Here is an 11,700-nt window from a genome sequence, read left to right as displayed (position 1 = left end):
CATACCATTTTGTTAGAGAAATTATTGGAGGAGATAGGTACGAGGTTCATGAGAGCTTTGTTACCTTGTTTTTGTTCTCACTTAGATCACCATAAATTCAACAAACCTTCTGAAATTCATAATTTCCTTACTCAACATCTGAAGAATCAATTGATAACATCGTTTCGAGAGAGTTATCTTCAATTATATACACATAACATTATCTTCATCTAGTTGATGTAGGTCCAAGAGGGTCAATTGTGAGATCTCACGGAGTCAGTTACTGGGTTCAAGAGGATCAATGGTGAGATCTCATATCAGTTGAAGAGGTGAATGAAGCATTCCTTACAAGGGTGTGAAACCTCTCCCAGATTTTAAAAGAAGTCTATATGAAACCAAGACAAGACACATGGTAGAAAAGTGTCCACATATCCATTATTTAAACATTTAACCTTGAAACATCTATCATATCTTAAAAGAAAAAACTTCAAGCCCTGTTCCCCAACACCGAAACATCGTCACTATGGTACCACTAAATTTTGTTTCTGATAACATAATAAAAAGCTTCCTATTTCAATGCCATGTCTTAATGGGTTATTGGAAAATGGAGTTCTCAAACAGTCGCAATTGGGTTAGTCGATTCCATAGCCTTCATGGCCTCAAACCTCGGCTCTTTTGCCTCAAACTTCACCCCCACGTACAGCTTCATGTAATCATCGAACACAAATTTTGGGTAAAGCTTGCCCTTATCTTCCTCTCCCTCCACCAGCGCCGGCGCCGGGTATATTACGGCGTCGTCTCCAGGATTGTAGAATGATGCAATCGACATTCTGTTCCCATCTGTCTGCGCTATCACTCTATGCATTACACTCTTGTATTTTCCATTTGTAATTACCTATATATATCAAATAAATAATCAAATAAGTTATACAAAACATAATCAAATAACATTTTTTGTGCACATACTTCGAGCTGGTCGCCTAAATTGATGACAATGGAGTGATGCATTGGTGGGACATCAACCCATTTGCCGTCTTTAAGGAGCTGAAGGCCACTGACTTTGTGGTCTTGAAAGAGGAGAATAAGGCCACCAGCGTCGGTGTGGGCTCTGAGACCCTTAATAAGGTCAGGTTTTGGACAGGGAGGGTAATTGCTGATTTTACTTCCAAAATTGGGGCCTTTGGACCCGTAAAAGGCCTTCTTCAAGTACCCTTTCTCAAGCCCAAGATTGTGGCACAGCAAGTCCAGAATTTGCTCTGCTAGCTTCTCCAATTCCACTGCGAATTCCTTCATGACCTCCCTGTAATCCTGGTCCAAATCAGGGATTTGGGACATGTTAGAACTGGGAAGATGGCGTAGAAAGAAGGTGCTTTCCCAATCAGTGTCGTTATTTTCAGTCTCCACTAAATCCAGCCCCTTACTAGCCACCATTTCTTTGAACCTCTGCTNCGGTGTCGTTATTTTCAGTCTCCACTGAATCCAGCCCCTTACTAGCCACCATTTCTTTGAACCTCTGCTCCATACGCTTCCTGTAATGCTCCTTAGTCAGCTTCTCCACCTTGTCCATCAGCTCGTGCGATATCCCATGATTCAACAACTATATGAAATAATTAACAAATAATAAATCAACCCCAGAAGCTTATTCATGTAATCTCATAACAATATACCTCGAAGAAGCCCCAGTTTTGACAGGCGTCGTTGATTTGGTCCATCACAGCGCCTCTCTCGTCGCCATTAAGCTTCTCCATGTTGATAACAGGGAAATCCATCTCCATTGTTACTCAGTGTGCTTTTTTGAGTGTTGAAGATGGTTGCTATTTATAGGCGTGGGAGAGAGGAAGCGACAAAGGGGAAATTAAAGAAAAATTAAGGAAAAAAAAGAATAAGTTACGGATTAATCGTTTTTAGTTAATGCAGATTTGAGTAAAGTTTTAATTGGTTAATTAATTAATTAATCAATTAGTTTAACGGATTTGAGAGAGAGAAACAGGTGGGCCCCCTTTTCAATCTAATATATTTGTATTTATTTATTTATTTAATTAATTAATTATTTAGAAAAAGAAAAAGTTATTAAGTGGGTATTGTTTTTGGTCTTGAAGAAAATGATTGTCCATCTGAATCCACCCATTGTTGCTGCACATGACATGTTCTGCTCCTTAAAAATACCCTCTTTTCTCTAACCTTGCAAATTGCAATATAATAATATACCAATTTTTAATTCTATTTTATTAATATTTTTCACGAATTCCAACATTAAAATTCTCCTAATTCTTAATTCTTATACTCATGGTTATTAAGAACCACACGCGTACATTCCCACATTGATTAATTTAGTAGAAGATCGTGCGTTTATAAAGGAGGGATCAATATTATATAAATACCACTTTTGTTAGAAACAAGCTTTGAACATATTCATGCACTTCAATGTATGTATATATATATATATATATATCCATTTTGATTCGTATGTTTTAAAATTAATGTGGAAGCTAAATATAAAGTATAGGCAAAATTCAAATACCAAGAAAATATTCGTCCGTAACAAGTAGTAGTAAATAATGGAGCATATTGGGTATGGCTCCCCGCCCAAAGAAAAAATCAAATATTAAAATAATTATTTTGAAATAAAACAGAAAAACCAGAGAAAATTAATTGCTTGTCCTTGGATTATGTGGGACCCACCTATGTTTTTTTTTATGTCCGTATAATACATATCTTAGATATTATATTTTAATATTTTTTTTTTATGATCATAACTTCGATTCTAATTTTATTTTTATGTCTCATTCTTAATTTATTAATTAAAAAATGGGGCTAAAAATAAAATAAATGTGTACATCGTACGTGTGTGAACGAGGAGGCTTGGATAGCAAGGGGCTGTATAATTTAACTCGACCATATGTAGTTGTAAGGTATGCACGTGCCGACAAAAGCTGAGAATGGTGCATGGCCCCTCTCTATACATATTTGAAACATAAAATTTAAAATATATATTAAAAGTATTATATTTGAGGAAGAATAAATAAATTTGAGAATGCGATATTTTAAAAGACAATGGGTATTTAATATTATAAAAATCCAAAACTTACTATTTATTTTCAGTGCCAATTGCATTACTATAATTGATTAATAATAATAATAATAATAATAATAATAATAATAAAGTGAATAGGATATTATATTGAAAAAAAATAAAAGAGAAGCAATAATTGGTGTATAGGAAAGTAAAAATGGAAAAGGTAAATGTTAAATCACTAAAAAGGTTTATTTTTTTTATTTATTTATCAATAAAGTATTGTTTATTTTACATGAAAACAATGCATTATATAATTTCATTGTCACACTCTCCTTAGAATCATATTCTTCCTCTTTTTAATTATTTTTCTCAGTCTTTTTTTAATCAATTCTATGCAGAATTTGTTCCATTTTCCACTTAGAATTACCTCAATTTCAATTAATAATAGACCAATTCTTCTCACTCAAAACGTTTTTCTTCTATTATGTGTTTTTACCTGTAAACTTTTTATTATTATTATTATTCTCGGATATTATATTATTATACCTCAATGATAGATTATATTAGGATAAATTGAATTATTTATTACGTGTGGATTTCATTTCATCTCATGATACTATTTCTATACAAAATTTTATCCATGATTTAGATGCTGAACAAGTAAAGTATATGTCGTTTATGAAAAGGTCAGGTTCATATTCTCCACTTTGAAAGGATGCGTTAAATTAAAATAAAGGTATGTGTGATAAGTGGCGGTGCTCAAAAGGTTGTATAAGAATTTTAATTAGCTTAGCCTAGAGTATATATGACTTATAATTATTTAAATATATTTATAAAAAAAATATATTTTTAAGATTTGGAATTGAATCCACTAAGGTACTTTTGAATTCATATGGAAAGCCCAAATTTGAGATTATTAGTGCAACCACACATTAATGGGCCAAAATAATTGAAACGGGCCCAACAGTGTCGTGGCATAATTTCGGGTCATCTTTACGGCCCATAAAGTTTAGGACAATGATTATAAAAATTTATCAGTGTAATTTAAATATAAATTAAATTTATATTTTGTTGAGATATTGAGAGAGGTCCCATTAAGTAATTAAGCTAGAGATGAAAAAAAAAAAAGGATTATGGTTGACTAATTATTATTAATTCAAAAAGATTAAAGTGATTAATTGATAATGGTTCAACTTACTCAACCTTATTTTCTTTATTAAAGAAAATGTCCACTTACTCGTGTTATTATTACTAATAATTATTTTATTTTTTTTATTCTTTCAATTCTAGCAATTTCAAAAGAAAATGTACAAGTTTTTAATTAAACGAAAAATAAAATTTTAAAAACTTAGGAGCAAGGAATTAAAAAATAAAATAAAACAAATATTTGGTAAGGAAAAAAAAATGCAACCATGGAAGTAGTAGTTGTTGTTAAATCCCATGTACATAAAAAGTTTAAATTTATGAATTACATCGAATTTGTTGATTTAACTTTTTCCCGTCAGTAAAAAAGTTCGGTCACCCGCATAGCATCCACGTGTCGTCCAGATACGGCCAACGTTCAGTATCGTCCAATCAAAACAGTCTGTCTCGAAATTTTGAGGCAACCACTTCTCCTTCCGGTACCCAACTATCGTCTGCGCTTATCTTCATCGCACGCATCGTGCTCCTTCAAAATATATCAAGAATCTCCATGATCGGACGGTTGCAGAGCGGACAAAATCCTCGATTTAACCACAGCTCCCTCGAACACACCCTACAAAACGTGTGCCCACATGGGATAAATGCCGCTCCCTTTTTCCTCCCCATGCATACGCAACACATCGAATCATTTCCCGCCTCTTCTCTCTTTTTTTCCGCCACTCCCAAACTCCCACGACCGCCATCGCTACCGTCTGTTTCGTTCAGCAGCCGTATAAGCGACACCTTCAACGGCGTCTCCGTTACCATCATTCCGCCCAGTGAATCAAAATCGTTGTTACTAGATTCCAAAAATCCCCCCTCCGCTCCACGCGGTGACGCTCTTAAACGACGCTCCGCCGCCAGAGCCGTGGCTAAGTTCATCCCAGACGTCGCCGGCGACGGAACGGATAACGGACTCATAAAACTCCGATCCAACTGCCTCTCCTCCTGAAATCGGCGCGGATTCGTCACCTCTGTCTCCGGTACTCTCTGGTCATCGTTATCGTCGTCGTCGTCGTCGCCGCCGCCGCCGCCTCTGACGCTTCCTGTCGCCGGCCGGGAACCCCAAGTAGCACCACAACAGCCCATAACCTTAAACCCTAGACGTTGCTTTAAACTCTGCCGCCGCCGCCTCCCTCCTCCATCGACACCGTCCATTTGGTCGCTCAAAAATCCCCAAATCGTCCTAGCTTCCGTCTCTCGCCTGGCTGCTTCCTGCAAAATCACTCTGAGAAGACTCATATTTTCCGATTCCGATTCCGATTCGAACAAATTTCTCAGAACAAAATTAAAAACAGAACAGAATAAAACAACTGAAAGCCGTTGGGGGGGGATAGGATTACCTTCGGCCATGGAAATCTCGTGAGTTTCTTGAAAGGTTCAGATGAATTCCACCTCTCTGTTGTTAATTAATCTCGGAGCCCCATAAGGGGTCGAAATTCGAAGCTAAAACACGCGAGTCGTGAGGATCTTAAATGCAAAGAAGACGAAGAAGAAGAAGAAGACAAAGCAATGAGGAAGTGGAGGGAGTTTACGCTTTACACCTTCACATTCAACTGCTAAATACTTTTAATACTTTCATCATTTTTTTTTTTTAATTAATATTCAAAACTAACGCCCATCTCTCTTCGCCGGCTGCTTAAGTCAACTCCCATTATGGCCGCCTCGTCGGAGGTCTGGTCCAGGAATGTACCAATTAAATAATCCTTTCTATTATTTTATTTTTTTAAAAAAATTAGATGTGTTATTTGAATTTAAATTTGCAATTTTAAAATTGTTATGATGTGAATTTTTTAATATAGCAATATTAATATTGGAGGGGGGTGCTAAGTGTAGCTTATGTCGTAACAAATATAAATATGTTTCTAGAAAATTCAACCTAGGTAATTTTGTTTTATAATTTAAATATATATATATATGTATATATATATTCATATATTAAAAACACACACAATATAAACCGCATTGAAGTTCCTTTAAACAAATAGATAGCATAATTTAATGCAGCTACTTTATTTTTTGCAACTCAATAATTATGTGACCATTCAATAAAAATATTGCATCATGACAAATGGAAATGTGATATGAAATATCATTACTAAATAAAAATAAATAAATAAATAATGATGCTTGACTTAGATTATTACAAATAATATCGAAGCCAAACACTAGACACATTTTAATATCATGAGATTGATAATGGTACGTAACAGGGCAAAATGGACAATATTTGTTAACAATTGGCGTGAACCATTATAAATTGTGAGTGATGTACCAGCAAGGACAATATCTATTAGTAGTGGATTTATAACGGAAATAAAATAGTAGTTTAAGCAGTAAATTAGTTTAGACCAAAATAAGAAATATAAAAATGATTTATTTATGGATGAAAAAAATGAGGGGTGAGGCAATGGATAGGACGTGACTCGTCAACAAATTTGTGTATTAAAATGAAGAATAAGCGCGCGGCAGGGTGTACCCACTTAGTGGTGGTTCACATTTCAAACTCATAAAACTTACCTAATATTCCGATACACTAGAATCTAGCATATAGTGACACTGCCATTATTGGATAATTAAATACGTGGTATTTAGAAACTAAAACATAGCACAAATGTCTAGCAATCACAACATGGTCAACATGCTGAGGCATATAATAAAGGTTAACAATTCACAGCTCATAGAGAGAGGAGGCCGAAGCTCCCATTGTAACAATCCGTTTAAAACACGGTTGTCATAGTTCATATACGATTAGCTACACCATTTTGATAAAATGGTTGAACAAACCTTCTGACATTTAAATTTAAAAAAATTATACAAAAAAATCTCAAATTTAAATAATTAAGGTAATGATATCTGAAAGTTTAAATTTAGATCATTCAAAATTTTACAAGAATTCATAGTTTTATGTTTATGAATTTACTAACATATAGATCAACCTTCTGTTATATAAAATATTATAATTTTGTGAATTAATTTCTTAAAATAAATTAAAGAATAAAACATTTTTATCTAACACAAAATTAAATTTTATGGGCCGTAGAGATGACCCGAAATTGTTCCACGCATTGTCGGGCCCATTTCAATTATTTTGGCCCATTAATGTGTGTTGCACTAAGAATCTCAAATTTGGGCTTTCCATATGAATTCAAAAGGTACCTCCACAATACAAACACAGATCTTTGTGGATTCAATTCCAAATCTTAAAAATACCTTTCCCTTTTTTAAATGTCCACAAACTTTTCATATATAATTATAAATCCATTTAACATGCATATTTTTATTTTAATTTAACACTACATTTGAAACAGGAAAATTCGAGTCAATATACAATAGGTTCATATCCTACGGTTAATCAATCGTTTTTATTAAACAAATTTAAAACCTTATCCATAATGAAGAGTTTGCTCGTGAAATCAATTAATAGTCGACTCAATTTAATAACTAATTAGAAGCCATAACTAAATTTCGTGGACCAAAAGTATTTAAGTGTTAAAAATGTAGGCACTAAAAATAAACAAAAATATAACCCGATGACTTTTAAGATTTTTAAAATTTCTAAGAAGGTAATAATTCAAAAAATTGGTTTGGTTTGTGTTTATTTAATTTATGAATTTAGAAAACATTTAATAACTTTTAAAGAGAAAAAACAACTCGAAAGACTTTCATCACATGGCCGCCAACCAAAAACGAAACAAAGAACTCGATATGGTGATCGAGAGTACGATTTTCCGAGGAATGCATTCTTCCAAACTTTTCCAATTTTAAATGTGTTTCCACAAAAATATTATTTGAAATTATGATAACAATTAACAATCGGTAGTTCTCAACCACCGTCTACTCTAGCACATGCATCCAAAATCTACATAAAAGAAAAAAAGAAAAAAAAACCTAATTTTAATTTTGTTATAAATTAAAACTTATGTATAAGTATATTTTTGTCTGTTTTATTTATTTTTTTTCATCTCCCAGTAAAAAGCTAAAGCCTTTTTATCTTAGTAATTTTTTTTATATGTATTTATTGAATAACGAATAGGTAAAACTAAAAAAGGGTTGGATAAATATTATCCTGTTCAGAACTAAATGCACGTAAACGTATTCTTAAGTCATTCATTTCGCGCCTCACATGCCTTGGTTGGCTCGTTTTAGGCTGCCTTTTCTGTATTCTGTACTCTCCCCCTAACTCCGCCACGTGCCGCAATCTCAACGGTCCACGTTACCATCAAACAGTCAGATCACTTCGCAATGTCCAATTTGGCCTAAAAAACAACGACAAGTTTCGGAACAGTCGCGAAAAATCAGGGGTAGAATCGTCTTTTAGGCTATTATTCGTATTTATTTAATCGTCCCTCTCGTTTGCGAGTTTTAAGGCAGATTTTGAAGACGTAGCTGGTGTGTGAGTCCTCGTCTTTCGGTTTGCGCTGCGTGTTTGTTTGTCTGATTCAGGGAACAATGGCGTTTGTTTCTCAATTCAGTCAACTTCCATGCAGGACTCTCTCACTGAATCCACCGCAGACTCAACTCATTTCTAAACCCTTGATTTTCCCCATCGGTCCGATTGTGGCTGGCGCCAGAGCCGCGGCGGGGAAGTTAGCGATCTCAGCCAGACCTGCGTTTAAAGTACGTGCGGTGGAGAACGATGACGTGTGGGGGGAGGAGAAGAAGGGACCGTACGCAGATGGTCCGGCTGTGGCGGTCGCCGAAGAGGAGGAAAAGCCTCTGGAGCAATCGGAGATTTATAAACTGAAGAAGGCGTTGGTTGATTCGTTTTACGGGACCGATCGTGGATTACGAGTGAATAGCGAAACTAGGGCAGAGATACTTGAGCTGATTGCGCAGCTGGAAGCGAAAAATCCAACACCAGCTCCTACTGAGGCTCTGTCTCTGCTCAACGGCAAATGGATTCTCGCGTAAGTTCTCGCAATAATTTATGAACAGATTTCTCTCTATACTATATGATTGAACTTCGTTATTAGGAATCGAGTAATTTTTTAGGGATGACTGAAAAACTGGAACGAGTTTAATCTAATTTCTTATGTGCAAACCTTCATAATTTCTTAAATGTTGGTGGTNGAACGAGTTTAATCTAATTTCTTATGTGCAAACCTTCATAATTACTTAAATGTTGGTGGCAAGTTCTTGTACATGTTGATTTTGAAGTTCATATTTGGACTGGTATTGTTCTGAGTAGAAATTGATCACCCTGAGTTTGTTGATATGAATGTTTGGGGCTGTAGGTACACATCGTTCTCGGGTCTGTTTCCCCTGTTGTCTAGGAGTACATTTTCATTGGTCAAAGTGGAAGAAATTTCACAGACAATTGACTCCGAGGACTTCACTGTCCAAAACTCCGTCCTGTTTTCCGGCCCTCTGGCCACCACTTCCATTAGTACTAATGCCAAGTTTGAAGTTCGAAGCCCTCAGCGCGTACAGGTAAGCCAGAATTTGTCTTTCACATGGCAGTCTGAACCGTAGAAATAAAATGGATTTTCTTGTCCGTATGCGCATTCTCAACTGTTTTACTTTCCAGATCATGTTTGAAGAAGGTGTCATTGGGACTCCGCAGCTGACGGATTCAATAGTGATACCAGAAAATGTGGAGTTTCTTGGGCAGAAGATTGAGCTTTCAGCATTCAGCGGCATCATATCCTCCATTCAAGACACTGCTTCAAATGTGGTCAAGACAATTTCGAGCCAACCCCCAATCAAGTTCCCAATCTCGAACGCCAAGGCAGAGTCGTGGTTGTTAACTACTTATCTTGATGAAGATGTTCGAATTTCACGAGGAGATGGCGGTAGCGTGTTTGTACTCATCAAGGAAGGCAGTGCTCTCTTATCCCCCTAAAACCCTTAATCTTCTCACTATATTCTGCTGTTCCAAGGTGGAAATGGAGGAGTTCTATGAAGGGTTCATAGGGAACTGAATTATTATTTAAAGTTGCTGTCAAATTCGTAAATGGTATTGCCTTTTGTTAAGGGCCAGCTTCAATTCGCTATGTCTTCTGTTAAATTGGTAGTGGTCACTTGAGTAACAGAAGTTATTCAATGGTATGAAAAGCTTGTTTGGATTAGTATTTTATATCCTATTAATTACTGTCTTTTGGGATGGATTTCCAAATTTGCTGCATCAGAAAGACAGAAACCTCCAATAGGCCTGGAGTGTTCTTAAAATATTTCACAAAGAAACTCATTTGCATCCCAGAGGTAAGTACTTTAAATTTATGTTCTATAGTTATTGAGTGACAAACAAATTATCGAATCTACAACCAACCGTAACTTACTTTGTGAGATCCTGCATTCATTGGAGATGTGGATGTAAACGAGTGCCAGCGAAGACATTGGGTCCCAAAATGGGTGAATTGTGAGATCTCACATCGATTAAAGAGAGGAACGAGTGTAATCTACCTGATTTTTGCCTTCCTGTTGATTCTGCCCAACAATCAAGATGCACTTCCTTCTAACAAGTGGCTAAGAGACCGGAGTGTGACTAGGGAGCAAGAAAAACTCCTATTTTCTCGTTGGTTTAAATAAAGGCTTCCTCTTCATCTGCGACGTTGATTTTTCCTTCTTGCTCGTGCAAAGGAACTCTTTCTTGTCAACTTGGACAACTTCTCCCGACTAAGACGCTAAGCTCTGAAGGGGGTGAATTGTGAGATCTCATCTGGGTGATTGGAGAGAAGAATGAAGCATTTTTTATAAGGGAGTAGAAACCTCAGCTTAATAGACACCTTCTAAAAACTTTGAAACAAAGCCTAAAAGGGTCCTGAAGAGGACAATATGTTACATACTCATTCGGAGCAATTTACCAGTTTGATCATTTGGGACGTGTTCCTTATCGATCCGAAAAGAGACACCTTTCATTACCCACAACGCCATGGACAAAATGGTGCTTTGATTCTTGGCGATTAAGTTCATCAATGAAGCCAATTGGGTAAAACTCTCTGCTTTTTCAATGAATCACACAAGCCATTCAAGTGGGTTTTGGATTGTTATAATCAATTCACATCAATTTACTTTGATTTTCTCTGTTTTAACGAGAGAACTATAACAAAGGAGCATTATAATCCACCCATTAAAAGACCATTGGTAGGCACACACACAATCAGTCCACAACTTTCCATTTTCCCATCAAAATTCTGTACTCTCTCTCAGAGATCTTGCTATCTTGTTTCTGGGAATTTAAAGAAGCAAGACTAAACATGTGAAAAGAACGCTGAAATGTTCCTACAAATGGCGTTTACAAGCCAAGAACAAATGGCTACAAACCTCATGGAATACCTCTAAGATGACCCCATGACACTCATCTGAGTTCATGGAGATATAATAGTTCAACAGGCTACGTAGATCCTTTGGCTCCTCAATTCGGTTAGCCAAAATCATTTCCATCATCGAAACTCTAAAGTCCTCTCTGGGGTCATCAGAGCATTTCTCCCTCGCCACCATTACAACAAATTTGGTGTCTTCACATCTCTGTTTCCTTCGTTCTTTACTCTGCCTCATCTCTCGATTTTCCCTTATCATTT

At 35.9% G+C, this 11,700-nt stretch overlaps 3 protein-coding genes across 7 annotated transcripts; 1 reads left to right on the top strand and 2 right to left on the bottom strand.

Moving 5' to 3' along the window:
* Positions 1–389: 389 nt before the first annotated feature.
* LOC111785854 (1-aminocyclopropane-1-carboxylate oxidase 3-like) lies at positions 390–1,771 on the bottom strand. Of its 3 annotated transcripts, none has more exons than XM_023666208.1 (4): positions 1,647–1,771; positions 1,430–1,576; positions 946–1,359; positions 390–874 (listed from the first exon to the last, which is right to left on the bottom strand). In XM_023666208.1, exons 1-4 carry the CDS (start codon positions 1,752–1,754, stop codon positions 593–595), a joined length of 951 nt encoding a protein of 316 aa, XP_023521976.1. In that variant the 5' UTR covers positions 1,755–1,771; the 3' UTR covers positions 390–592. The 3 variants fall into 3 exon arrangements, with proteins under 3 accessions (XP_023521976.1, XP_023521977.1, XP_023521978.1); XM_023666209.1 differs by having other exon boundaries at positions 946–1,370; positions 1,441–1,576; XM_023666210.1 differs by having other exon boundaries at positions 946–1,420; positions 1,491–1,576.
* Positions 1,772–4,420: 2,649 nt separating this feature from the next.
* LOC111785857 lies at positions 4,421–5,745 on the bottom strand. Of its 3 annotated transcripts, none has more exons than XM_023666213.1 (2): positions 5,521–5,745; positions 4,421–5,405 (listed from the first exon to the last, which is right to left on the bottom strand). In XM_023666213.1, the coding sequence occupies exon 2, from the start codon at positions 5,333–5,335 to the stop codon at positions 4,667–4,669; it is 669 nt and encodes a 222-aa protein (XP_023521981.1). In that variant the 5' UTR covers positions 5,336–5,405; positions 5,521–5,745; the 3' UTR covers positions 4,421–4,666. The 3 variants fall into 3 exon arrangements, with proteins under 3 accessions (XP_023521981.1, XP_023521982.1, XP_023521980.1); XM_023666214.1 differs by having other exon boundaries at positions 4,421–5,392; XM_023666212.1 differs by lacking the exon at positions 5,521–5,745 and having other exon boundaries at positions 4,421–5,501.
* A 2,783-nt stretch (positions 5,746–8,528) lies between these two features.
* On the top strand, positions 8,529–10,287 carry LOC111785856 (chromoplast-specific carotenoid-associated protein, chromoplastic-like). Its single transcript, XM_023666211.1, has 3 exons — positions 8,529–9,087; positions 9,415–9,610; positions 9,708–10,287. The coding sequence occupies exons 1-3, from the start codon at positions 8,630–8,632 to the stop codon at positions 10,020–10,022; spliced, it is 969 nt and encodes a 322-aa protein (XP_023521979.1). The 5' UTR covers positions 8,529–8,629; the 3' UTR covers positions 10,023–10,287.
* Positions 10,288–11,700: the final 1,413 nt, after the last annotated feature.

This window comes from Cucurbita pepo, unplaced genomic scaffold, assembly GCF_002806865.2.
Source record: "Cucurbita pepo subsp. pepo cultivar mu-cu-16 unplaced genomic scaffold, ASM280686v2 Cp4.1_scaffold000780, whole genome shotgun sequence".
In the NCBI taxonomy this organism is placed as follows: domain Eukaryota; kingdom Viridiplantae; phylum Streptophyta; class Magnoliopsida; order Cucurbitales; family Cucurbitaceae; genus Cucurbita; species Cucurbita pepo.
The sequence above is the reverse complement of the archived record's forward strand: the minus strand, read 5'-3'. Positions and strand labels throughout refer to the sequence as shown.